This window comes from Temnothorax nylanderi, unplaced genomic scaffold (genome assembly GCF_030848795.1).
Source record: "Temnothorax nylanderi isolate EJ_2023f unplaced genomic scaffold, tnyl_v1.0 TNYL_tig0023_pilon, whole genome shotgun sequence".
Lineage (NCBI taxonomy): Eukaryota > Metazoa > Arthropoda > Insecta > Hymenoptera > Formicidae > Temnothorax > Temnothorax nylanderi.
Window position 1 is genome coordinate 115040 of NW_027249085.1, and position 27977 is coordinate 143016.

At 37.9% G+C, this 27977-nt stretch overlaps 1 protein-coding gene and 1 long non-coding RNA gene across 8 annotated transcripts in view; one reads left to right on the forward strand and one right to left on the reverse strand.

The window, feature by feature from the left end:
- LOC139769534 (uncharacterized) overlaps nucleotides 1-14679 on the reverse strand; it is an 81088-nt gene extending 66409 nt beyond the window's left edge. The window contains exons 1-2 of the long non-coding RNA XR_011717586.1: nucleotides 14594-14679; nucleotides 14344-14459 (exon numbers count right to left, since the gene is read on the reverse strand). This is a non-coding gene — a long non-coding RNA (uncharacterized lncRNA). The remainder of the gene's footprint in view (nucleotides 1-14343; nucleotides 14460-14593) is intronic.
- Nucleotides 14680-14910: 231 nt separating this feature from the next.
- The window catches only part of LOC139769533 (uncharacterized), a 405408-nt gene continuing 392341 nt past the window's right edge, over nucleotides 14911-27977 (forward strand). For 5 of the 7 annotated variants that reach the window (XM_071700657.1, XM_071700659.1, XM_071700656.1 and 2 more), the window contains exon 1: nucleotides 14911-17471. In XM_071700657.1, the coding sequence (XP_071556758.1) occupies nucleotides 17220-17471 (252 nt within the window). In that variant the 5' untranslated portion in view covers nucleotides 14911-17219. The remainder of the gene's footprint in view (nucleotides 17472-27977) is intronic. The other 2 variants (XM_071700652.1, XM_071700655.1) reach the window with 2 other exon arrangements.

Sequence of the window (27977 nt, forward strand, 5' to 3'; positions counted from 1 at the left end):
ATGTCTCTGATCTGCGTTGAAGGCAAGTGGATATCTGTAGATCTAGGCGAAACGTGTGTATACGATATCACGATGACACCATTCTGATAACTCAAATTTATCAACGATAGCAAAGGCTGATGAAAAATCTTCAGATTGATGATTATATTTTAAATACGGTTACATTTATTATTTTAAAATAATAGCGATTCTTATTTTTAGTTCCGTACACATTTATTTAAAAACAATAAATAAATAATTATCTCATAATAGTATAATGTAGTAATATGTTAATTATTTATGTTATTATTAATAACGACAAAATTTATCTTTAGTATATATGGTTACATATTGATAATTTTAATAGTAAAACTGCATATTTAAAAAATATATTTTTATGATTTTGATATTACAAAGCGCTCATCGAATTTCTCGTATATTTTGTACTTAAAATAATAATATTTTTCCGTATACACATACCTCCCTCCTCCCCAAACACACACACACACACACACACACACACATTTTCACTTTTTCATAATTCCTAAGAGATGGTCTTATCCAGAAAAGAGTTGTATCCATCAAGATTTGTGGAACATTAATCTTCCAAATAGAATTTCTCACAGAGTTACATAAAACTTCTTTAACAGCATTTTTCTTCAAGCTGTTCTCTACGTATATGCATATTCGTTTGCCTATGTAATGCGAAAACGCGTTATTCAGTGTCACGTAAACATGCATTTTTCGAATTTTGCGCGCGACTAGTAAAACCGTCCTTTAATAACATGCAAATTACATCGGCACTCATCGGAAATGTTTTACAAATGGAGGTGAAGCTTAAAACATTTATTGGATTTCCCGCTGACAGCTACATCTTCCATAAAATTGCATGTATAATTTCCTAAAAATAAATAATCCTCGTAAAGCATGGGGCTTTTGAAAAGCGTTTACTTTTGCCATCGGCACATATCATTTGCACGTATTTGCGGGTGACAGTGCATTTTATTGCATTATTGTATGTGTCCAATGTTCTTACAAATACCTATATATGAAAAGGTTTATGGATGATAAATTTCTTGGACTTCGGCAAATTCAACGTGGGATATCCGTAGAAGACGTTTCAGAAGCTATATATATGTCATAGTATAGAGTCTGCCAGGGTTTCTTAACGGAAGCACAAGAAAGCAGTAGCATTTGCCAAATTCTCCGTTTGCTTCTTGGTACGTAACTTCGCGTAAATGATCATCGCAATATATCAGTGCCGTGTTTCCTTTTGCTCAATAATACGGACATTAAGCACAATATATTTTAATATGATATTTACATATCGTAATATTGATACATAGATGCATGCGTATAAATTTATTAATTTATTAGTGTGACAATTGCTGCATTAATTAAAGCATATGTATTGCTAAATTATATTTCTATAAAAAAATATACTTACTTAAATTTTTCTTATTATTTTCTTCATTATTTCATATTAATTAATTTATATTTATTGATTTTTATTCTAGTATATTATCTATATTAATTATATAAATGTATAAATATTGATTTTTTATTTCTTTCGTATAATTGGTATTGATATAAATACGCTTCTTGTCACAAATAAAATTATCTGCGTCCACTATAGTATTTCTGATATAGAAACCACGATATATGACTGATACAGTCAAAACGACAAACCATGTTTGGTTTGCAAATATCACCGTTGACGGCAAATATCCATTAATCGAAACATACTATATAAATAACAAACAATTAATCCTTCGATAACTGGCAATATATTAAAATCAACTAAAACGCACAAGGAAATCTAAAGTATCCATATAATTATCTTATTTGTTGCAAATTTGGGTTTATTACTCATATAAACAGTTTATATAAGAAAATGTCTCTCTCAAATTGATTATATTTTTCTGTAAATGTATTAACGTAATACAAATCTTTGTTTTTATATCGCTTTAACTTTAAGAAATAAAACATTAATTCAAATAAACGATGGTTTATTCTTTCTACCATAGCAATAAAATAAATTCGTACATACGAATATAGGTAAGTACATGTGTGATATATACATACCTATATATGTGAGAAGAGCTTTTTGTCGAATTAAATCTTTCCATTTTTTAAAACTTTCGCTAACAAAAGCCTCGACATGCAGGAAGAATTGCGCACTGAATCTGCATGCAGTAGATTGTTTTTATTGTCTAAACACTTCCCTGAAAAACAAATTATAAACAATTAATTAAATAATTCAAAATTTGATTTGATTATACTAGAATTTTATCTTTGAATCCCTCGTCTTGAAAGGTCTATTGTTTACTTATTTCATTATTTCAGTATTTCAATATAAAATATAAAGCGTTGAAAATAAACATGTTCAAATTTGCGCTACTATAGTAATTTTTTAACGATTTAATATAGTAAGGGCTTCAAAGATATACATCAAGCAAAGATCAAGCAAAATCATTCTGAGTACCATCCCTGACGGTAATAACGAAATTCATTTTTCCTTTACTTTGACCTCAAAAGGTTCTAGCTCTGAAGTTTATCACACTTTTAAAACGTGTCCTAAAAATAAGCAGCTGCATACGATATACGATGTTGCGGGTTGGTCTTTTCCACTAAAATTTTCTGCTCGCAAAAGAGGTTTTTTCGCATACACGTTTATATAAACATTTTTGTGAATTCAACACGAGAGACAGTTCTTGGAAATATTTAAATAAATTTGTTCTGTCAATCTTTTTTATTATGATACTGTCCCGAGATGTCAAATCTATTATTATAATGTTAAATATGTATAGATATGACAGATCTTTAGACGTAAATTGAAGTTTCCCTTATTTTGGTACTATAGGATTCTTTTGTAATAGAATGAGAATTTTGTTGATCCGCCGCAAATCCCGGTAATACGAATTCGCAACATAATATTAACGATTGCGTTCGCGTGCAGCGAACGCGAAGAAAGCACGGTCATTGCGCTTCGTTTCACGAGTCATTTGTCCCACGACGAGTACTTCGTTCGTCGCAGGTCTCGCATGATGTAAATGGTGGGACGTCGTTTAACCGAATAGCTTTATTTACTCATCTCTATCGTAACGCAAGCGGGTGCTGCATGTATCGTATCGGTGGAAAAGTGGAGGAAGGTATTCGCGCGCCGTGAAAAGAAAGGGACGATAGGGGATGGTATGGATGCGAAGAGAGATGCGACGACAACGAGGCTGGATACGGGGGACGGATGCGATATATCTACGACGAGTCGACTTGATTAATTGTATATTTATGTATCAGCCCACTTAACCGAGCCGGTAGCTTTCTTCGCAAGCCCCGACCTGCCTTTCGTGCCCCCCCCCCCCCCGGCCTTTGTGCGACGTGGAATTTCGCCTTGTCTTAACGTTGAAATAACGCAGGCGAAATAAGGTCGGCTAAAATGTTTAGAGAACTAAGCGCGGCACCGGACCTTAAATCACCGCGCGACGACGTCTCCCTTTTCTCTCCCGCTCGCTCACAACCTTTTCCATCTTCCTCTCCCGTTTGCCACTTCTCCCTGCTTCTCTTTCCCCGGCTCCTTCTCGCCATCTCTCTTGTCCCTTACTCTTCTTTGTTTCTGTACCAGCCATCTCGTTCCACTATGCCTTCCCTCGCAACCGAGACCGATTCGAACTTTAAAAAGCTTCACGAGTCCCGAGCGTAAACCTTCCCCGTTCTTGATTCGTGAGGCATTAGCGGCTGGATACGAAAATTAATTAAGGATGGCGTTCTTCGCAGCACACAAATCGAAATGCTAAAGCTCTTTTCATCATTATTGACTCTTACATTTATCGCCAACTTGCTTTATGCTCTGACAACTAAGAAACCTATGGGAATAAAGATTCAGTTTTTACGTGATTGTAGAAAGATATCATGTATATATAATATGTGATATACTATTATATACTTTAAAATTCTATTGCAATATTTTTTACATTTTATAATTAATTTTAAAAGTTTAATATTGTAACTATCGTAATAAATATCAAAAATATCATATTAATAGATATGTACAATTTTAAAATAGTTTTTGTTATGTGTTAGTTATTCATATTACAGTAAAATTGTCTCTATTTGATTATACATATATAGCACATAAAATTAAAATATGTTCTTCTTTGAAATAATAAATAGGATTATCATTGAATCAGAAGAAATCATGTTGAAACACAAAACATTCAATATAAAAAACAGAATCATTATTTTGCGACTGTGTACTATTTTAAAACACAACTTGAAAACTTTGGATAAAATAAAAATTATTGCGCTTTGTGATAGTGTCTTCAGGAGTGCAAGAAAAAAAGATTTCGGTATGAAATTCAGGATCCATCTTAGTTTTCGGAGTTTCCGAGTGAGGTACGTTCGGAAAAGAGATTCCAGAGGAGATTACGAAAACCGTTTCGGGACGAACGGAATCATCGTGCTTCTTGGAGCTCGCGGAGATATCTACAGAGAAAAAGGATTCCACTGTGGACTACTGAGAAGAAGGTACTACGAGAGATAGAGAGAGAAAGAGAGAGAGAGAGAGATTGCAGCGTGGCACGCGTCGCTTAGCGCGAATTCCAGAACGGACGAGGAACGAGAGGAGGTGAGTCGGATGGCAAACGAATCGTTTAGGATTCCACGCGGTATCTTTCAACTTTTTCGTTCAGTCTCTGCTCCTCTCGAGAAAACAGTCTTGTCGCGCTTGCAGGATTTATAAGTCATCCCGTTCTCCGCGTCGTATTATTGAAGACGACGAATTCCGCGAATATCATACAGCATGATTGCCGTATAGACGAAGATGGGGCGTAACAGAATTTTACTATAATTTATTTGTTCGACTCGAAATCATTAAGTAAGATAAAGATATACGTGTTCTGTAACTGAATAAACATTTCAATATACGTATTTTTACAAAAGTAATTCTATGAAGTACTTAGCTTGTAAAAAGAATAAATAGCAACTAGTTACCTTTGAAGCGGCGGCAAATTTACGTTACCTTTTATAAGTAACGCTTCAAAGTTTACTTTATTCTAGCTTTAGCAAACTTCCTTCATCTTGACTTTCATAATTTCCAGATGAGTTAATTACCGTCTACTTGTGTACACTTCTAGCAGATCTTAATTCGCTCTTGATTTACTCACGCAATTTGATAATATCAAGCAGGAATATATATACGTGTGCGGAAATGTTCCATTTGATGCCATCAACAGCCATGGGCTCTTCCTCGTTCTAATAATTTCGATCACTATTACGACTGAGCGTTGATCTCTGCCTGCATTTGACACACCACATTTAATATGACATAATTTTCACATATAATTGAGATTGTCGAATATTCATTGTCGAATATCAGTCAGGAAAATTTTTATTTTTTATGCATACTTTAATTATAATTCTTGTAAGTAAAATTTTCATAAGTTTGTTATTTAATCTAATCAATTGTTGATAGATTTATATCTATACTTGACAATAAAGGCAGTTAATATAACTAACTTAATAGAATAATATTAAAAAATACTTAAAAAACTTAAAATTAATAACAATAATAAAATGTATCTAGCTATAGACAAATATGCATAATATATAATAACTAATATATAATAACATAATATTGTATATAATAACTACCTAAATTTATTTAAACTCAACCTAATTAAATTATTTATTACTATCATAATTATTCTTACTTTTAATAAATGTATGGAAAAAAATCAGTAAACCAAATATAGACTTTAATGTAATTTATATAAATTATGTAATTTGATATTCCATTAATCAAAAAACATAATGGTACAATATAAAATCGTTTTATTTACGCTAATGGATAATTCCTGTCATTGCATTTTTCATGTTTGTATAATAAATACGAACACAATTGCGCGCTGAATGCATTATTTACGTTTCCAGAAATATCATTTACCGGCGAGTATTTTACGATGAAATATTTCATGAGGCAGAAGAGTTATCGTAAAACCACAAGAGCATCTGCACGTTATGGATTACGAATCCGCACGCATAGAAATGGCTACAATTTCAAGTTATTAATTATGCGAGTCTAACTCGCAGTTAATGGTAATGAATCTGTTATCATGAATTCTGTACGCTGTGTATATATAAGTTATAAGCAATATACTGTACTTCTAATTCGAATATTAAAATGTCTTGCAGTGAATATGACATGGTGTTAATTATTACATCTGACAAGAAGGCAAATATTAAATGTTAACAAAAATTTAAAACTTGCTTTATGCAAAGATAGATTCAATAAATAAAAATGTCGACAAATCAATGAGAATGCAATCAGTAAACGGTTAATCGACGATTGCATTAAAACAAATTGTTTAAGTTGTAGCAATTTCGGGTCCCCGATGGCTAATATCCGGATAATGAAACGAGGTGCTTTCGTCTCATCGGACTCAAGGAGGGTGAGAGAACAGAGGGATGGAATAAGGGCGTGAAGGCGAAGAGCGCAAGGTTGGAAAATGTGAAATCAGTCGTGACGAAAAGCGACTGATAAAACAATAAAAGAGTATTAAAAGTTAATTTTAAAAAATGATGTAAAAGATTAAAACGTAATTCATATTTATCACGTAATGTCACGACGTCGTCAGATGACTGGGTAAATAATACGATAAAAAGAACATTTTATTAAATTAGCTTTATTGTTCTATATCGTATTAATAACTTTCAAATATATGCAACTATCTACAACTCATATATGTATAATGTACTTTTTAATCCGGTTCCTATAAATATTTTTAATACAATAATAAAAATGTATATCGTTCTCTCTCTCTCTCTCTCTCTCTCTCTCTCTCTCTCTCTCTCTCTCCTCTCTCTCTCTCTCTCTCTCTCTCTCTCTCTCTCTCTCTCTCTCTCTCTCTCTCTTAAACATTTTTATATATTTCAATTAGATCTCATATCAATTATAGTTGCGCGAATTTATATTTTTCTTTTTATTATTTAATTAAAAGTATAAAAAGGTAAATCATGAATTTATTGACAAAAATCAAGATGGTTATAAATTTTAAATTTAAAAAAACATATTTACAAGTTTAATATTTAATTAGAAGGAAAAACGATAATCTCTCAGCATTACCGAAGTAACGAAAGAAATTGTGTCGAGACTGTCATTTGTTAAGTCGCAGACAGGAATCGAAATCGCACTTCGAAACTGCTCATTGCGAAACGTGGTTGAGGCGAGTCTTGTAAGTATACTTGACTTAATTTTCATTCACGGGGCATTCCACGCCGGCAGGAATTTCAAACCATTAAGCACTCGCTATCTTTCGGCGAGTTCGCCTTGCGTAACATAAAGAGAACGCTTATAAACGTGGTCTACGCGATAGTTAGAACTGTACGCACCCTCTCATACCCGCTCGCTTTCTTCTGTGCCGCTACTACCCCTTTTGAACGAGACTTCCTTCTCAACGGTTCACAACCGACACCCTCCCACCTCTCTGCACTCGATGCCAAACCGCCTACCAACCTCTCCCCCTCTCACCATCCTCGTGTCAGAATTATTCCGTATAATTATATTCGTTTCGGAACGACACCCTCGGGGCTCGAAATTGAAATTAAGCTTTCTTGCTTTTACACGGATGAAGAGAGAGAGAGAGAGAGAGAGAGAGAGAGAGAGAGAGAGAGAGAGAGAGAGAGAGAGAGAGAGAGAGAGAGAGAGAGAGAGAGAGAGAGAGAGAGGACGGAAAGAATGAAGGACAGAAAGAGATGAGCGGATACGAAGACGGAGAGAGATCGTGCAGCAAGAGCGGTGGGAGAGATTTCTCTCGCGTCTTCTCCGCGACGAGGCCGACTACGGTTTTCTGTAGCCGCGAGCTAAGGCTCCGTTCCCTGCCCTTAGCTCCTGTTTTTCCGCTTGCCCTACCCCCAAATCCGCACGTCTTAATCTTCCCTGGAATTTCGGCGCTCTCCCTCCGGCTATGCAAAGGACTTTACCGAGGGGTCGACCGTTCGTCATGCTCTTCTACGTATCCAGAAATAAGATGTCTATATTACGCACCCAATTTTGTATTTTCCGCTGTGAATTTTGATCATGCGATCTGCGATTTCATGGACTTATCCGCGATTTTGCAAGCATATTATCTGAGTTTCATAATGTCACGGTAAATTAATGTGACGATGTTAACATTACATATATATCATTGTATTATTTAGTAATTAATGGCTGTTATGTAGTTGTTGCTTACTTTATTATTAAAATCTATTAATTATTTCCAGCAATTCGCGTAATATTTGAGCATAATAATTTTCAATTTCCTCACCGTGCTTGATATCTATCAAGTGACTAAGGAATTATTTTATTGTTTTTCATACTTGTCTACTTAATACTTAATACGTGAAGTGTTCGTACATTACTTGAGAGAAATCATTGGACTCTGAAATAAATATACTCAAATACATTTCAAACTTTTTATCCTGGCAATTTTTTTATTCTTCTTTCGACAGTCTTCTCCTTTGATTGCCTCGCTTCCTTCGCTTGGGTTTTTAGCAAAACACGTTTAAGCTCGCAATTATTTAAGGTAGTTCACGGTTTTCGTACTGCAAAACAAGACCGCGGAGACAGAAACTAGTAGCGGGAAACTGGCGACTGTTGCTGCTACTTCTTGCTGATCCTATTTTATCGTGGTATATTGTTGCATGCTGTACTAATGTCATGCGGTTATGAAGGATAGAATGCCATAACTTTGAGCACGCTTTAATGGTACCTTAAACTCGTTACTTATTTTATTACGGTGCGATCTTAATACGATCACCGAGATATTAAATAAATTAATAATATTAGTATCGTACAAAAGTTTTTCTTCTATTTAAAACATGTCTTATCTTATTACGTAAAATGCGGTAATTAATAATGCTTAATTTGTAGAATAATAATTCGCATACTCATTTTACAGAATAATTATAGTAATAAATATATAATTTATGAAACAATTTGTATACTCATTATATCGTAATAATTAATTAATAATTAATACATATAGCATAAAATATCCCTCCTTCGTAATTGTTTCACATTCATGACTTACACTTTTATGGTTCACAATTATAATTGGCTAGAAATTATGAGAGCTGTACACAAGGGATTATTATTAATTGCAAAAGCGATTTTTACTTCTCGTTGCATATTGACTAAACAGTGAGATTTGTAGCGTTGGCATAGGTTGCACTTTGTTTTCAATGAATGCGACTATAGCGATCGTGGTAGCCCCCAACGCAGTTTCCTGCTGATCAGCAGAAATTAGCATAGTCAATTTATGTTGGTCTATAAATAACATGTTTATCGTTATAATTTATGTGCATCGCGATGTGCCCTATCGACATTTACGCAAAGCGAGTTTTAGGTCAGAAAAAAGACGAATGTGTTTTATTCCGCGTTATATATAGACGCACACATAGTAATATTTTGGTTAAGCTTTAAAATTACAGAAATCTGTTCAATCATTTGAAAAAAACTGTAATCAATTTGTAAGAACATATGCTTTCTTTTTTTTTTTTATTAAAATTCAGAACTTTAACTATGCTTATTGATATTTTTCCGATATGTGTTTGTTGATTTAAAGAAACAGTCAAAGATATAATCAGTATATCAAAAATTGATAAAATATATATAAATAGCTGTTTGAATAAAATCGTTAAATATATATATAGTTTAAAGTCGCATCAGCAGCGAATCGGGGATGAAGATAAAATCGCAATATATTACTGTTTTTTCACCGCATGCGTCAGCAATTGATAAAATCAAATGTTAATCAAGATTTTATGCGTAAATTCTATATATTACTTGAATGCATATAGGTTTGAAAATATTGTGTAAATTAAATATGTCATTGGTTAATGTATATTTCTATAGCGATTCTTAGGCGAAAATTGCATTAACATCTTTGTAAATGTAATATATAATGTTTGCAATCAACTTACTCACGTATTGATATTAACACAAGCGTACATTCAGTATGTTAATCAGTGTATGTCTGCGAAATTTTCCTGAGAGAGAAGATAAAATATGTGTTTCATCAGAAAGTTCATAAATGGAGGCATACGAGTTCTATACTCCTTTATGGCGGACCTATATGGAAAGTTATATACTGTGTTCCCTGTCAAGTTAGAACGCTCTCTCGTCCGGAAAGCGATCTGTCGCGTCTATCAGGAATATGTCGTGAGGCCGCGTATAATGGCCGAAAAGACCTGGTTAACTGCAAAATTGTGCCGCGGTCTCTCGTGGAATTGCGTTGACTCGCGTTTACGCACAATCGATGCATCTCCATCCCTCAGCTCGCCGTCGCGTCGCCTCTGCGTGTTTGTAATTGCACACGCAATCACGATGTACATGCACACGCCTACGTACGTGAGTGCGGATTCGGAAAACACGAGAGAGAGAGAGAGAGAGAGAGAGAGAGAGAGAGAGAGAGAGAGAGAGAGAGAGAGAGAGAGAGAGAGAGAGAGAGGGGGATGGAAGGAGGAGAGGCAGAGAGGATGCGTGGACCGAGCTTTCTCTCACGTGCGAGCGGTGCAAGCGAAATAGGAGCGTACGATATGCAGCCATTTGCATACATATAGGGTCATTATAAATATACCGACTCCCTACAGCCGTGTCTCTCCATCGTCCAGCCCATCAGGAGCAGAGGCCGCTCGCGAACTGTCCGATTGCTCCGCTTATCCGTTATTGCGCCCGTCGACTTTGCTGTCACCACCTCTGCGCTTCGGGACGTTCCCGAGGTCTCGGCGGTCGTTCCGGCTCTGAACAAGCGTTTTTCATGGATATTATAGCGGCTGCGGTACTTCCCTGCGCGAAACACATCCGGTGAGATTGCACGGCACACCGGCTGAAGTGTTAATTACGGCGTTATCGCCGCCAGAAGCCACGTTTGTTTGTTGTGCATTTCTTGGTGGATTTCACGGCGACACCGTTGCGAAATGTTTCGGATGATATTCTCGCGAAATATCCGGTGAGAGGGACCCTTAGATATCCGGATAAACGCTATATGGATTAGATATTTTATACGAGATTATTAAATTTGATAATTTGTTAATGTACAATTATAATTGCACATTTTTGTTCCTTAATAATTTCTGATATGTAGAAAGAAAAAGTGGGCAAGAAGAAAGAATTGTAACTGATATAAATTAATATAAATTAGTATGTCCTTTCAAATAACTGTTAAAATATTTTGTGTATATAACAAACTTTATTCCTATTTCACTTATAAACTAAAAAAAAAAAGTTTTATAGACAGATATAAGTCGCGTTTTAATACAAATAATATTCTGCATTTTTTATCATATCGTTGCCAGTGTATCGATTATGGTGCAAAAAATACCTCAGCAATGCACAAGTGTAAACACACATATTGCCGTGCGGCCGACGCACGCACGCGATACGTCGTCCTCGATTATCCGCAACTCGGCAAAGTCGATAAGGGCCTTCCCATGCGAAAGCGATAAGTGCGAATCGCTTTGCAGGCGTGGACAGAGAGAAAAAAAAGAGAAGAATCACAAAGCATCGACAAGCGGATGTAACGACTGCGCTCGCATGACATGTGAAAAACTTCCTAATGGCGCGTCTACCTCCGCGTATTATCGCGGCCTTTGGGAGACGCGGAAAAATATCTCTTGACGCCGAAGCGACCGTAATCTTGCAACGGCTGCGTTATAACGCGGACGATGGTACGGGCGCGCTGCTTGCGCGGGTGCATCCTATTAACATATTCACCAGCAACGAGTAGTAAACTCTTTTCTCCCGCGTACGCGGGCACGAAACGGCGCTATAAATGGTACGTTGATGGGTTTGCGCCGGGCGCGTCAACGCTTGCGCCCCGAGTTAGGGGTAGATGCGCATTACAAATGCTAATGAGGAAGCGCATAGTAGATGTTCCGCATAGAATACATTACCGTCTCGTTCCTCAGTCATTAGCCACGAAAATACGAAATTTCCTGGGCGCAATGTGTACACCGTATCTATCGTGCTTCGCGAGCCTGCTCGTTGATGGCGACCCGATGGAAGACCACCGACCGCGGGCGCTCTGAATTATAGATGAGTCGCGAATCGCATTTAAAGTCTTTACAATTGTCGACTTTGCCTTCGTTGATCTACGCCACTATATTTCTCCTTTGCTTCCCAATGACAGTGGATATTTGATTAGAGAGAGTATTGTGATGAGGAAAATATGTTACACATTGTTTCGCTATTTTTTATCTGTATATAATATATTCATGTATAAGAGAACAAAACTAAGGCAATAAACACTTAATACAAAGGAAAAGAAGTTTATCTGAATTAGCTATGTAAAAAGTATTTTAAGAATTTTATTCGGTAAGTAATAGTAAAGTTTTATGCCAAAGTATTCTTTATACGTTACTTTGATAATTACATTGCATAGTACCGTTTTGGTACTGTAAGTAATTGAAAATATATTATTATATATTATCCTATGTTTGGTATAATTATAAAACATTATTTTATTATTTCATTCGTGAATACGAACAATTAATAAACGTTCTATAAAAAAATATCAGCGATTCGTTCAGTAATTATTAGTTTTGAAAAGATGAAATTTTCGGAAGTGTGGATAGTAAACGCTGCGAGATTGCGAGGGTGGTCCGACGGGAATTTATTGATGAATTAATTACAAGCATGTGCGTGATTCCTTCTACGACGATAACCGCCAGCAATTTTTAATTAACACGTGCGACAAAGGGAGCCAAATGACCAGTGCTGATCGATTCATCGGCATGGTAACCACATGCCTTTGGTTACACTTTTCTCTTAGCGAACTAATACAAAAGTGAGGAGAAAAATATTCATATATACTTTCGTCGAGACTCTTTCATAATAGAATAAGGCACCTTATTTATAATACTGAAATTTTTTATTTTTTAAATATTAATTTAGTGCATAATTATTTATAGTCAATATAAGAATAGCAAATTTCGAAATTAAGACTCCAACGTAATAGAGACACTGGCTTCATTATTGTGTAATAAATAATCATCCATTCTCCGACACGAGGGATATCTCTGGAACTTAGCGTAATGCAAGTCTATCCAAAAAGACACCGGGAATCCGTGCTACGTTAAAAAGACAAGAAATCGAGTCGAACGTCAAAAAACCAAGAAGACATACATGACGACATCAGCAACGGAAGTAACGGTAACTGTTTCCGCACGAGAAACGGCGCTCTGCGCGCCCTCGGTCTCGGGATCGTCTGACCTACCCTCTCTTCCACCACTTCGAACGAAGCGAAGGAAGGAACGAGCCAGACTCCTACCCTCTGCCACCCACTCGCCCCTCCAGCCTGACGAACCACCCCTCCAGTTACCGCCGCCGCCGTTGCCGCCGCCGCCGCCGCTGCCACCGCCGTCGTCGCCACCACCACCGCGATACATTGCGATACAGGGTTCTTGTCTCCACGCTGCCTACCTACGTGCAGGACCAGCGCTCCACCAAATCCATAGTCCATTACACTCTAGTCTACGAGACGCCGCGTCACACCACCGCTCCGTATCCGCCTATTCATCCGCCATTATCATTTTTTTATCCATCGCTTGTAACACCGTGACACTTTTTCCCCTCTCACCGTCACGCCAACACCGATACAAACGCCGGTCGCATAAACACAACACAATATCAGGACGCACGCGTACAAACAACCACGCTTACGAACCGATACGCGCCCCCCTCGTCGTCGTTCTTCGGCGCCCGCTCGTGAGAGACCTTGCTCTGGAAACGGAAAGGCGTTTTTTCGCGAAAGTGACATTTTTCGGCAGTGCGTGACGGCAAGTTCGACAATTGTGACAGGTGCTTCAAGTGCGTATGCTCAAGTGATTGTTTTGGTGCGAGGCAACGTGAGATCCTTCCAGAAAATACGCGTTATCAAAATTGAAATCCGCCCGTGGAATAGTGCTCGTGCCCGACGGCCGAACGTCTTTTATGGCCTAGCGAGGAATACGAGAATCCGTGAGATTTCTAGTGACACTGTCGATCCGAAACCTATTAATTAATTAACGTTGATCTTGATTAACCCGCTAAAATTATTCAAGTTCTTTCAATCATTGTGAGACAGGAAAATATTATCAAAATAAATTTCACGTAGATATCTGGTGAAGAATCCCCGGTATATCAAGAACGATTTATTTTACATCCTTAGAAATTGAATAACAAACGCTGATTGATATCTGGTTTGTACCTATCGAGATAAAAGGATATTTTGAAGCAGCTGCGACAATCTCTGGATAATTCGATTGACAGGATAAGCGCGCACCTGATACTCCACGCAGTCCCTCGCACATCTCGACTTCTTCTCACCGTTTAATCGATTTACTCACCGAATCGTGTTCCACCCTTTTGTCTTGATTACTTGCTGGTATATATCTCGCCGCAACACGATTAAATTTCTAAGCGCACACAAGCGACGACATTTATCCAATTCGAACATCTTTTCCTAGAAACGAGAAGTGATCTTTACGGCGGCAGACGCGCTCCCTCGTTACTATCAACTTCCGTGTTAATATATAAATAAAAGTCAGCCTTGATATTCCGGGAATTTGCGTGTTTGCGGACGCGCGGGGCGCTTACTTAAAATTCACAGCGTCGGGATTTCATAAAAAACTTCGGGCGCGACGTTGACAACGAGACGCAGGGTGAAAGTAGTTGAACTCAAGCTAGTACGAGCCACGTGAAACTGGTCGCTACCTCGCCGGGCCGCAGAGATCCTGAAGGCTTGAAAGCCCCTGGTTTCCCGCGCACAGCAAGAGCGAAGCACACACAACCACCCCAACCAACCAACCGACGAGTCGACCCACCGCCACCAACCCCTACACACAACAACCCAACGAAGCATCCCCCACTCTGAATCGCACAACAGCCTGAGCGGAAGTGCTAGTCAGTCGGCGAGCGACCTTCCAACATTACGGGTTAGGTTCCCTCTTTTTCCACCCGTCGTGTCTTTAACCTCATTTGTACGATCGCGAGGACCAGCCGCTTTGTTTGATTTACCCGTGGAAGGAAGTAGAGAAAGTCGCCGCAATTAAGGGTGTTAATCCTCTTACAAAGATCGGAAGTAACCGCCGCTTTTTATTTCACGTGTCATTCGCGCGGCAATAACGTTTAATTAGATTTCTATGATCCATACCTGTCATACCTGAAAGATATTTAAGGCAGCGTTAGAGAAAAGAAAGAAAAGAAAAAGAAGGTGCTATTTGAACGATCAGTGATTAATCGTTCTTCCAATTGTGCGTGTACCGCGAACCTCGTGTCTTCTCCAGCAACACGTTTGTAAGCGAATATCTTCGTGCGACGCGTGCGACTGCGAGTGTTGTTCACCATAGTCTCATCATCATCAGGAAGATTTTAATATGTTTTAACGAATAACATGAAATTGCAAATTGAGAAATACGTACGGTAGACACATATGCTGCAGTATCTTCAATTATAAAGCGGGAACACACGTTTTATGAATTACATTGTCGAATCAACCTGACATAGGGCGCTTGGACAGATTGCTTCGTTACAGACTGCTGAGACTGAAACATATGCTCCGCCGACTACTAGGAAGACATCGTCAGTTTGCCGGTTTATACAATGCGATGAAACGTGTTCAACAGTTGTACTGTCACAAACGAAATAACGATTAAGTTTCAAAGCCCGTTGTCCGTCAATTTAATATTTCATTATTGCTGATGCTACGGTTTGTCTCGAGTATTTACTGTAAAGGAAAGAAATAATTTTTTGACAGAAGAATATATTGCGGACTTTTTTAATTGCGGTGACGTATTACACACAGAAATCTATATTTTGCAATCCACAACCATACCGGCATTCGCACTGATATAGATCATCCAAGTCGACCACGTGGCCGTGAAGTGAGCGTCGACTGTGCCAAGAGTATGCGGTAAACACATCCCACGGGGGACGAGATTCGATAAAATCTATAACATATTTCTCAAAAACATTTCCTAGAAAATCGTAACAAACGTGAAAGGCAGTTCTCAACACGATCGCATCGTTCGTGTGGTAAATAGCGGTGTTATAATCGGTGTCAATAGAGTTTAATAACTGGAAGTATCGGCGGCTGAACTCGTTTGTTAAAACTCACATCTTTCTTCGAGACTGCAATAAGGACTGTGATTTTCCACTGATTTGTTTAACGTAAGCAAGCCTTCCACGTGTGAGTGTCGGTATCGCGTTACATATTTAAAAAGCAAAGTCGAAGTGAAGCGATTCAAGCTTTCACCGTTGATTGTCCATCGCTCGATCCAAGAAGATTTGGAACAGATCAAGGATCGGCGTTCGTCACGCGCAAGTTCGGAGTAGATCGCCCGAAGTTAACAACAAAGTAGCAAAATCCCGCCCGCAGGCAATCGTGAGTTTAAAGAGGCCCAAGTTGAGGTTGTTCAGCCCGGCTCAACGATCGACGTCAACAGGACGTATCAGCAAGCCCCCCAACAAGGAGGGTGGGTGCAGTGGTGCAGTGGTTGCCGGAGGGCCAGCGAGCTTGGGGTGGCCTCATCCACAGGCGCCTTGGCACCGAGCGCACCGGGCCCCGGGGCTGCGGTGGTGGGTTGCCTGGTTGGGGTGTACCCGTGTTCTCCCTCCTCCACGGGGCCCAGGGGCCCCCTAACTCATCATCTCCAGGCTATCCCGAATCAGCAACAGCCGATCGGCTGTCGTGCTTGTTGCTGCGCGCATAGCAATCACCAGCCAACTTCGGTCCAGCTTACCAGCCAGCGGGGCGGTCTATCGCTGAGGGTAGCGAGGGTGGCGTCCACCACCTCCGTCCGAGCCGCCCCCTACGCCCACCCCCAGCACCAGGGGCTGGGGCAGGAGTGCAGGTAATGATAAATCATTAAACATACATTGTAGCTTCACTTCGACACGTATTACTACCCCCCTACTACTACTACCACTAGTACCACTACCACTATTTCTACCTCTACTACTACCACTACTACCACTACTAGTGCTACTGCTACGCTTCTACTCTGCTCGTCGTCGTCGTCGGCAGTACTTGACAAAAAAGTAATATAATAAAAGTAACGATAACACGTAGTAGCACGCCGAAATTAAGAAAAAATAAAACAAATAAAAAAAAACACGGTTGATGGAGTAAAGAAAGTTACCCAAAACCAAAAACGCACGAAAAAGGTGTAGGGAGGAGACGGGGGCATTGGGTGGAGGTGGTGCGCACATCCTCGGCAGCCCGATGCTGTTCGTCCCGTTCACGGTACCCACCTTCCCTGCGACGCATCATCAGACGACTCATCCTGCGCATCAGTCGCATCATCAACAGCTGCAGGCCAACACCCAGAATCCGGTGCAGCAGCCGCAGCAGCTCACCCAGTTGAATCAGCTGAGCCATCTAAATCATCAGGGCATCGTGCCGGCGACGACCAATCAGCCGACTATACACAGCACCAGCTGTTCGCCGCAGCAACAAGCAACGACACCGAATAAGGTAAAAGATTATACGATTGCTTGGCGCGGCTATATGCAAAAGGAATGTTCCGAAAGTATCGGGGAACGTCGACTCATTTGGGGACATACATTTTGTAAATGGCTATCGTATCGTGGCAAATATCATAATAATAATCGTATTGCTGTATTTCGCTATATATGTTAATTATGTTAAACACGCACGCATGTATGTCTAGGAAAATAGCGCTATCATAATAGCACGCTATTACATAGTTATGGAAATAATAGCTGATTATCATTTATAACATAATTATCACATAAGCAGGTCCACGTTAATCAAGCAAAATGCGTGCTTGATTTTATGAAATTTTCCCTTAGTTTTCTCTAATGCAATAAAACGCTTTCAAGTCTCTTAATAGTAACTTCAACATATCTTGTTTTATTATAACTAACTATTATATATATAGTAAAAATAAAAAATTACTTCCATAATTTATCAAATAATACTGCTGTAAGATGATATCAGCAATATTACTAATAGCAGTAATAAAAGAAATATTACGTGACTCTCAATATCAATATCATTTATTATTGCGCGCGTTTATTAAAGTTTTATTCCATAACTCGAATATCAAGAAATTAAATCTTCTTAATCAAATATAAATAATCGTCGATTATAAATAAAATAGCATTAATAAAACAATTAAGTAACAACTACCAGTTGTATATAATAATTACCACGAGCAAATATATTTCTTAACTTTAATATCTTCTTTCATGTAATTAAAACTGATATAATTTGCATATGCAGAAAATATTTGCTTTATTCTTCTCGACATAATATTTTTTTATCAAAGAAAAGATGGAATATAAAAAATTTTTAATTACGTTACATATAATTTAGAGAATAAAATATAATAATCTAAATGTGATACATCCATGTAATAATATCCAGAGTAATTATAACCTTATCTACTTATTATATCAATTTTATTTTCGTATACCATCTCTATTTATAATTTTTACATTTAATATTTGAAAGTTGGGACATATGGGTATCAGTATAATCGTAGTAGATGCGTAGCAAGTATAAACGGACGAACTGTTTCGATCAAAATAATGTAATATCCACGTCGCGTTTAATATCGCTCGTAATATCGCGATACAAGTTTCGAAGCTCACTAGCTAATAGATATTTATTAACATTGAGGCCGACAGCCACGATCTATAATCTATATAACGAGGAGAATTTCCCTTCTGGCCGTTGTACGGACCCTGAACGACCTTTTCCTCACCGGTATCGCCTATGGTGTCGGGATTGTTTCTTCATTTTTCTCACCCGCGCTTCCTCACCAGCCATGCGCTTTTATTATCCTGGCGTAGATTCAAGTCAATTTTCTTTAGCAAGCCATAACTCGCCGGAAGATTCTCCCGAGAAGTACAGCGGCTGATGCGCCATAGTACGAGCGAGGCGTTACAGTGTTGGCAGCGGGAACGCGATTTAATTCTTGAAGTCTGGCAATCCACGGGTGGTGCTTCCTTTTCCGGGGGTTCGTCTCCGTGTAGTCCTTGTAGCTGTAGCACAGTTTGGGAAAAGATCTTCAACCCTTTCCGCTTTTGGCGCCGGCAGGCCAATGAGGAGAAAATATATCGCGCGAGTTATATCAATTATAATGCGCTGGACAAAAGAAATTTCTTTGTAGTAGGTATAGCTACTCTTCTAAAAAATATTAATATTATTTTTAGACAATTAATTAATATTATAAATTAATTGTCTAAAAATAATATTAATATTTTTTAGAAGAGTAGCTATACCTACTACAGAGAAATTTCTTTTGTTAATATTATAAATTAATTGTCTAAAAATTAAAAAATTCAATCTTATATTAATTTTTATTTCGTAAGTATAATAGCATATTTCTTAAAATATGAACTAAAAATGTACTATATTCTGTGAGACTGCAATTGGAGAAAGTGTAAAATTACATTTTCAACCTTAAATGAAATACATATCATAAAAAGAAACCTTTTATGTTTGAAAGAAAATCTTATTTTGAGATTTAGTATCGGTGATAGAAAGATTGATATAGGCCCTAAATAAATGAAAACGTTTACGTGTATTTAACGTACGCTAGCGAAACGTTTGATCAATAAACGATGTGTGAAGTGACTCTTACGTCACTCGAATCTATGTATATTACGCTGAATATACTATACATCTATTTCCATTATGCCGCATATAAGTACACGTCATGTAATGCACGTGAAAATGTCGCTGACTTAATATACGTAGCGAAGTCCCCAACACACGTGCACTATTACGTGCAACGTTTACGCATTACATATGTGTATATGTACTATGTAATTTACATAACGATAATGTATACTCCGTTGTATACATGTATATGGTGTTATATATGCGCGAGCCGCGACATCCGTATGTATTACAAATTCGAAGTGTCTACACGTGACTGTAAAATGTGTATTCACGTTCTGTGTATACACACCGCTTCTTGAACTGCACGTATAAATTTCTATAAACTAGGATACCTGAATGTGCTCAAAAGATGAAATGTTAACTTTCTACGTATACACAATTTTTGTTCAAGTAAAGTTTAAGGGCTTATTTTATACAGAATTTGTTAAAGCTGTTTGAATAGACACGTTATTAATGTTAGGACATATTGAATATATTGAATCATTTTTTGTTTTATTTTTATATATAGGTTTTGACTGTATGGATGACAATACTCTATTTCTAAATTCTACAATTACACTAATATAAATGCAATTAATCCGTCAGAAGTCAATCCACGTTTAATTTAAAACCAGACATAAGTAGTTGTTTATAATTCATAGAGTCAGCACAGTTCCATTCTTACTCGAATATATAAAAAAGATACAATTACAACCGCAACGCTATTATATTCTTCTAATAACACATAAGAAGAAATGCGATAACACCTGTTGCCAAGAGTGTCTACCACCAATATTCAATTATGATTTGATAGCATTATATCGACGTAATTTATTAAGTGTGTATATTCCAATATGTTCTATAAATTTCTTACGAAATATATCTACAGACATCTCGTGTTTCACGCGCGCGAAGTTATTCCTTTTTACTTACACTATAATCTCTATTATTTCCATAATGCAAAGAAATATAAGCAAGATAAACAGCAAAAAATAAGTCTAAACTGATACTGTTGGGTCTATATATAAATAAATTTGTACTATGTGTTACATTTAAACTTGTTAAACAGTACTTATGTTGGATATTATAAAATACATATTATAAAAATATTATAAAACATTGTTATTAAAAACATGCAAGCATAATTATCGCTATTGAAGGAAAATTCGTGGGGAAGTATCCCTGTAAAATAAGCGGAAGGCGCTTTCTCATCCAATAAAGGGTTACAACTTCGCAGGTAGGCCTTTACGAAAGACGCGAAGTACTAAGAGCAATGAGGGGAAGTGGGGGAAAATACCAGAATTTCTAAAGCGAAGGAAATAGCTCCTAGTGGGTGGGGACGGGAGGCAGGAAGACTTTGAGAGTTGTTCGCGTAACTTTATTAATTAAAGGCCGTTAGTCCTTGTTGCTCGATACACCTTATATAGCTGCCACGGTCATGGTTCTCTCGTACAAAGAACAAGCTTCTCGTCCTCCTTTTCCTCCCCTATGCTTCTTGGCGCCTTCGTCAACGCGCTTATCCGCGTATCGATCATCGTCACTGTCCACTATAGTAAATAGTGTTTTACGTTATTCCTCTGTATTGTCGCTTTTTCTTCGCTTGCATAAACAATCTCCTTTAGTACATTTTAATCAGTCCTTCTCTCTTAGCTTCATGAGATAAAATCCAAAATGTGCAATGTTTAAAATTTAGTTCTCGAATAAAATAACAATAATAATCACAATAATCATAAAATAATATAAGTTGCTAAATAAATAATGTGTTTGACGATAATATAGCATAAAAATAAAAAATATGTTAATTACAACTTTAATACAACAAAGCGATTATCAAATTCGTATTATTTCTTGTATAAATACATTCTGTTATGTTAGTAAGCTGCAAAAATTATTAGGAAATTATAGCGCAGCAAACTTTTATTAAATACATCACTAGTTATAATTATCGGACAATAATTCGGCGGCACAAGGAAAAAAATTGTATTTCTGGGCATCTGCGGATGTTTTCAATAAAACATTCTAAACTGTTGTTTTATTACTACTACATTTTCAAAAAGACTGCAACACTAATCTGTGCAGTTTTATATTGATTGAAATTTAATAATTTGCTTTTATTATAATTAATGAGTGAAAAGCTTTCACGAAAAAAACTGTTATAGAAATAATTCTTTTAAAAAGTTGCAATATTTTGTGGTTACGAAACTTTTTATCGATGCTATTGAATTGTTTCTCGATTAATGGCATTTTTATCCTTCATACGTTTTGCCGTACAGAAAAGATAAAATATGGGCTGTGCGTATTATTTTTCAATATTTTCTACATTGTTTTCTCTTCAGGTTCTTTTCTCACATGTGATCAAATGTACAATTACATCTCATCCCATAGTGTCATGATTCAATGTAATATTGCGTGTTCACGAAGTGTTAAACTGAAAGACAAGTACTGAGCGCTATCGAGGGTTCTTTCTGTTCGTATCACACCAAGGAAAAAGGCGACTCATTCGCGCTACTTCATCGTCTTATGTCCTCCGCGTTGCCTCCGCGACGCAACAGCTCCGACATTTATCATCGTCACTATCTATCGCCGTTTTTCGCGCAAAGAAAGTATCTCACGATTGCAGTGCAATATCGCACCGCGTACGAATTCTTTTTACGTTGCGCGACACTTAGTTTACGCTTTAGGTACCGTTAGCACCCGTTGCGCGGGAAACATCGTGCGAAAAAGATAATTACGAGTCGGCTGGCAAACGTAATGAAAAGAGAGTAGAAAGACGCACAAAGGATAACCGGTTGGCACTTGTCATAATTAGAAAATTGCTTTTTGCATGGCAAAAATGCGTTGCAGCAAAGAAGAAAGTGCAGAAGAAACTCATTAGGGAAATGCGGTGGGTTGAGGTGGACCGTGTGTCTTGCCTGCCTAGTACTGCCTACTACCTGTCTGCGCGGGGACGCGAATGAAGGGTGCCGGGGTGAGAGTGGGACATTCGCGACGAGTGGCGGGGACGGCCTCGCATTTTCAAGGGAGAGCAACGCGGAGGTTGCCGGCGATGGCCAGGGGGTGTGCCGCACGAGGAGAAGATCAAAGCACTGGAGATGATTTCATTACAACACGCCACTCGTCTACTACGTTGAAATATCAAAAGAGTGGCGGTCTCACACAAGTATGGCAGTCGGTGACGCGGCTCGACGCAGCGCGTGGAAGTTTTCTGCACAATGCTCTCTTCTTGCCGGGCTAAAGAGACTGGCAAAACTCGCGGGGTAGGGGAAAGGTAATACAGCGCAAAAAAAAAAAGAGAAAGTCTCGGGGCGCGAGACAACCCTTCGCGTTTCTGATTTCAAACTCTGCTCTATTTGCCCAGAGGGAGGAATATTATTAGCTCAAGCTGCCGTCTATTGTCGAAATAAACTCGGTCGTATTGTAGGGTGAGAATGGATGTCCAAAGTTGTTGTTCTTTCGCGTTTCGAAACTTTGAATTGATGAACAATTAAATTTCTTGCATAGAAATCAATCATCATAAATTGTATTACGACATCGATATTATTAATTCATCGAGGAGAATTGAATTTAATATCTTTAATACACTAGTGAGAAACATTTCATTTAAAGAATTGTGTAACAGCTAATAAATTACTATCGTATTTAATAATTAATTCTTACACATATGTTCTAATTGCAATTTATTGAAATGTGAAACTTGCAATAATACATACGTGGTAATATATAATCCGTTCTTTCGCGTACGTTCTTTTTTTAAATAGAATTCTATACTTATAGATGTAATATTATTTAAAATCAAGTTTGTCAAATATACAAGAGCAAATCATGAGATTGATTTTACTTATCGATTTTGGAAATAACTTCGAGATTAACGCAAAATAAACTATTTAAAGAATATTATATAAAGATAAAAGCATTAATTCAGAAAGCACAATTTTTAATGCAAGAGAAAACAAATACAAAAAAGATAGCGAGATTGATCATGCACTAATATAATATTTCATTTAAATTACTTATTAAATATGTTATAAATTATTTCAAGAATTGTCAATAAAATTAAATAGAAAGCGAATTTTGGTATCTTTTATTTTTTAAATTTTAAAGCGTTAAGGCTAGATTAAATCATTGCCGCCTTGATTTTAATTATGTCAAACTAATCGCATTCGAGGTTCGTTAATAATTAATCGCGCACTTTTGACCGGTCGAGTAAATTTTACAAGCCTTTGTATTTTTAATGTCCCTGTCCCGACCTCCTATTCGTTCGCCGTTTATCGCGCCCTATCTCGCACGAGCTTAACGATGGACGCGGAGAAAATCGCAATCACCGGTCTCGCCCGCGAGGTATACCGCGCAATTTTTCGTGATTTCAATACACGGAATATTCTCAGATCGATGTGTAAAGTCGTTTAGAGCTCTCTCCCGCGCGCAATCGCGTGTACACGCCGAAGGCTATGTCGGCTGAACGAGCCAGTATAATTAAAACGAAATTCGTAAAAAGGAACGGCCGCACGGCCCGTAATGGATACAACATAATGGATACAAGGCACAGCGGGGGGGCCATCATAAAATTTTACAAATGAGCGTGTGCCCAAGCGGTGGCTTACGCGGACGCGTCGGCGCGGAGGGGAAAGGGGTACGGAGAAGGCCAAAATAATAAAAAAAGGGACATGCACCGAAAGTAGGGGCAAAAACCGCACCAAATAGCGCTACGCCGCGCGTTGGTGGTGCTTGCTCTTTCTCTGCTTTCTCTATTCTCCCCTCGCGTCTCCGCGACCGCCGCCGCGCGCCACCCGCGCCTCGCCTGGTCCCGTACCGCAGATACAAACAAACAGCAGCGGGTCATACAGGCGAAGTAACAAATGCCGGACATTTACATTTAGCAGCGAGGGTTCTGCCATCGTGAGCCCACCTCCGCCCTCCCTCTCCCCTCGTCACCATCCACCCCCGTTCGAGGCCTCCACCGCAATCCCTCGCGCTTTTCGATGTCTCTTTTCCTCCGGCTCTCCGGCGTTTCCTTCCTCGCTCGCGTTCCCGCTCGCAGATCGCGCTCGGTAACGAGGGCGCACGTGTATGCAACTTTATTATGTACGATGGTTTCCCCCGCACAGTCCACAGTTAGCTCCGTGCCGGGCTTCCTGGCACTTGCAAATTTTCCGCTTTTAAATGTTAATTTCGACGTAATCGATGGCGCCGTTACCGCATGGATGCTGGCATACTCTCTCTGCCCTTTGCCCTACTCTCTTTACCTTTGGCCGAATTTGGCCTTATTCTTGAATCTTCTATTGTTTCTTAATATAAATCTCCTCGCTTTTGTTAATTAGAGAATACACTGTGTATTCTACTATACTTTGTACTTTATTCTTCTAGTAACTGTTACATTTATACCATTTATATTTCTAATAGCTTCTTTTGTAGTGCTATCTTTTTGCACGATCTCTAACCGATCTTAAAGAATTTGTTCTAGGCTAACAATAAACGCTACTATTACTATTCTACTACCAATTACGTTCTAATAGTTTGTTGCTGTAGAATATATTGTCATAATGTCATAATGTCGCTAAACATATGAAGCAATGTATCGAGATTACCTTAGGTAGCAAACATTAGTAAAAAACAAATGTTAAATAAATAAACTGTGCTCAAGTCCTAAAATTTTAATATTACACGTGGCTACGTTTTGTTAAGAGTGGAGTTAGGGTTTAGGTTGTTAACTCGTATGAATATGCGTATACGAAGCAATATGACCACTCTAATTCCTTTGAAAAAGAACATCAGTTGTTCATTCCAACAACAACGTTTGGACGTGACTTTCAAAAAAAGACGCAATTATCGCATGAAAACGATCAGTAAAAGTTTTATACATAGGGTGCGGCGTCTGATAAGAAACGTCTGATCAGGCTCAATTTCCAAAAATAAAATAACGATCTTAATAAAAATGAACAATACGGTTAAATAAAGAAAATAAAATGTATAAAATTATGTATAAAGTATTATTTATACAATATATTAATATAAATATATTGTATTAATATATTATATAAAATATATTATAAATGTATAAATGTATGCAATATATAAATATTAATGTAATTATTATTTTAAAATATTAATTGAGAGTCTGCGAAAATTGAGAACTGAAACAGGATATACTTTTAGTTTTATACGCGTAATGCTAGTAGAGTTGTAAAATATAAGGAAAACTTTTTACAATAAAATGTATGTCATTTTTATAAAAACTTTATAAAATTGTAATTTGGAATTGACATACGTTATGGCTCAACAAAATTATATATTTTTTATTTATGTTCATTATTTTATTTTATAAATTTGGCAATTTCTTAACAAAATTTAACAATGTGATGTTATATTAAGACTTTTAATTACTTTTTTATAAGATATTAATAGAAAACGAAGCAGGGATTTTTCATATAAATCTGTCGGATAAAGCGACGAGATAATTTTAAGCAAAACTGACACGTGATCTTATCAATTAGGCTAAACAGCACGCTTAAATTCCGATGTCCATCGAGCAATACCACGCTACGAAATACGTCGTGCGTGATCGGTAATTCGATCAACATGGTAAACGTGACAGAAAATTGATGTGTTCCATGTATCCCAGGTAGCTAGATATCTAAACGATATCTCCAGCTAATACTGACAGCCGATCCTTAGCCATTCAGAGAATAACGGATATGCTTGGCTGCCTGATAACTACGAGTGTCCAATTATTTCCCGTTAACCATCCGATTGTCGTCCATTCCGATGCAATGATACTTCTACTTCGAAATAAGCGATGCAACGATGGCGTCGCCTCCGACAACTCCACTTAATATAATTATAAAGTATCGATCCAATTCTCTGTACAAGCTAAAGAGGGTGGAAAGTAGAAGATTACTAAACGTTTTGACTAAAGTCATTAGTCGATCTTTTTAATAGATTTTGTATTTCGTCCATCTGTGTGTGTGTGTGTGCGCGCGTACGCGCGTTCGCACGTATGTGTCTGTGTAATAGTCTTTTATCTGTAATAATTTATTCTAATAAATAATAAATGAATGTAGTTAGCAAATTTATCGATGCAGGGAAATTTTTTAATTAGCAATTGAACTTGATCTAAATTGATTGAACTCACAATCAGATGTACGATCTCTCTTTAATCGCGATTTAGTAAAATATAACTATTCTATATATTTTATAACTAAGCTACTGCTCACGATCGTTTGTTAAGTTGATCAATGCCGTATACAACATATTTCGCATGACAATTAAGAAAACCAAAAGAAAAAAATCACGAGACGGAGAAAGCGACAGAAAACAAAACGGCACCGGCTAAAAGAGGTCGGAAGGGGAAGAACGTGGGCAACATACGAGGGTCAAAGGGTGGAAATGGGCGTTGGGTGGTGGAGGCGGCGCGGCGGAGGTGGAGCGACTCGTTATGCACGAAACGCATTACTTTTATCTCGGGCAAGCCGAGAGTGGCGCCGAATTGCAATCAATTTTTTGTCTTTCTTCTTCAGCCGCACTCATCGCTCACCCTCTACCTCGCTCGGCCCCATTCTATCCGCGGTCCACTCAGTTCCGTTCCTTTTAGTTCCGTTCTGAACTGATCCGTGCCTGCGCCGCGCCGCGCCGCCGGGCCGTGTTTCGTTCATTCGTTCGTTCGTTCGTCCGTCCGTCCGCTCATTCGTTCAGGATGGCTGGCGTTACCCCGTGCAACCGGAATTTGCATCCGGGATCCCACTATTTGCATTTCAATTCTGCGAGACTCTCGCTACCGCTGCCACCGCCGCCGCCGCTGCTGCCAAACGGCGGGTACAAACATAAATACGAATTCAAGGGTCCACAGGCCACTATATACCCGCCTGACATCGCCGGCGAGTCAGTGCTCTTGTTACGCCTAGTTACTAACCACCGTCCGATTTCCTGTGCACCACTTACCCATTATCAAATTAAGGAAGAAGCTCGAACGTATCGATAAATCAAAGCGCAAGCTACGACTATATTTGTCTTGCTAAGTAAATATGTATATTTTCAACAGACGTTTTTCTTTCTTAGGAATATTTCTTTAGATGCTTCTTTAGAAATAATTTTTATATAACAAGTTTAATAGAGTTTTGTAAAAATGATTTTAACATAGTATTTATGCTTTTAGTAATTCTTAATATGTTGGATATCTAGTCATATAAAAGACGCTGTTTACGAATCATACTATAAGATAATTCTCGTTTGAACGTATTAAATCTTTCATAAAAAGTGGAAAAGAAATGATGTACATACCTATAATATAAATGAAGAGCCTATTTGCACACATAGATGTGCAGATTGTGTTATAACGCTCGCGATTAGAAGCAT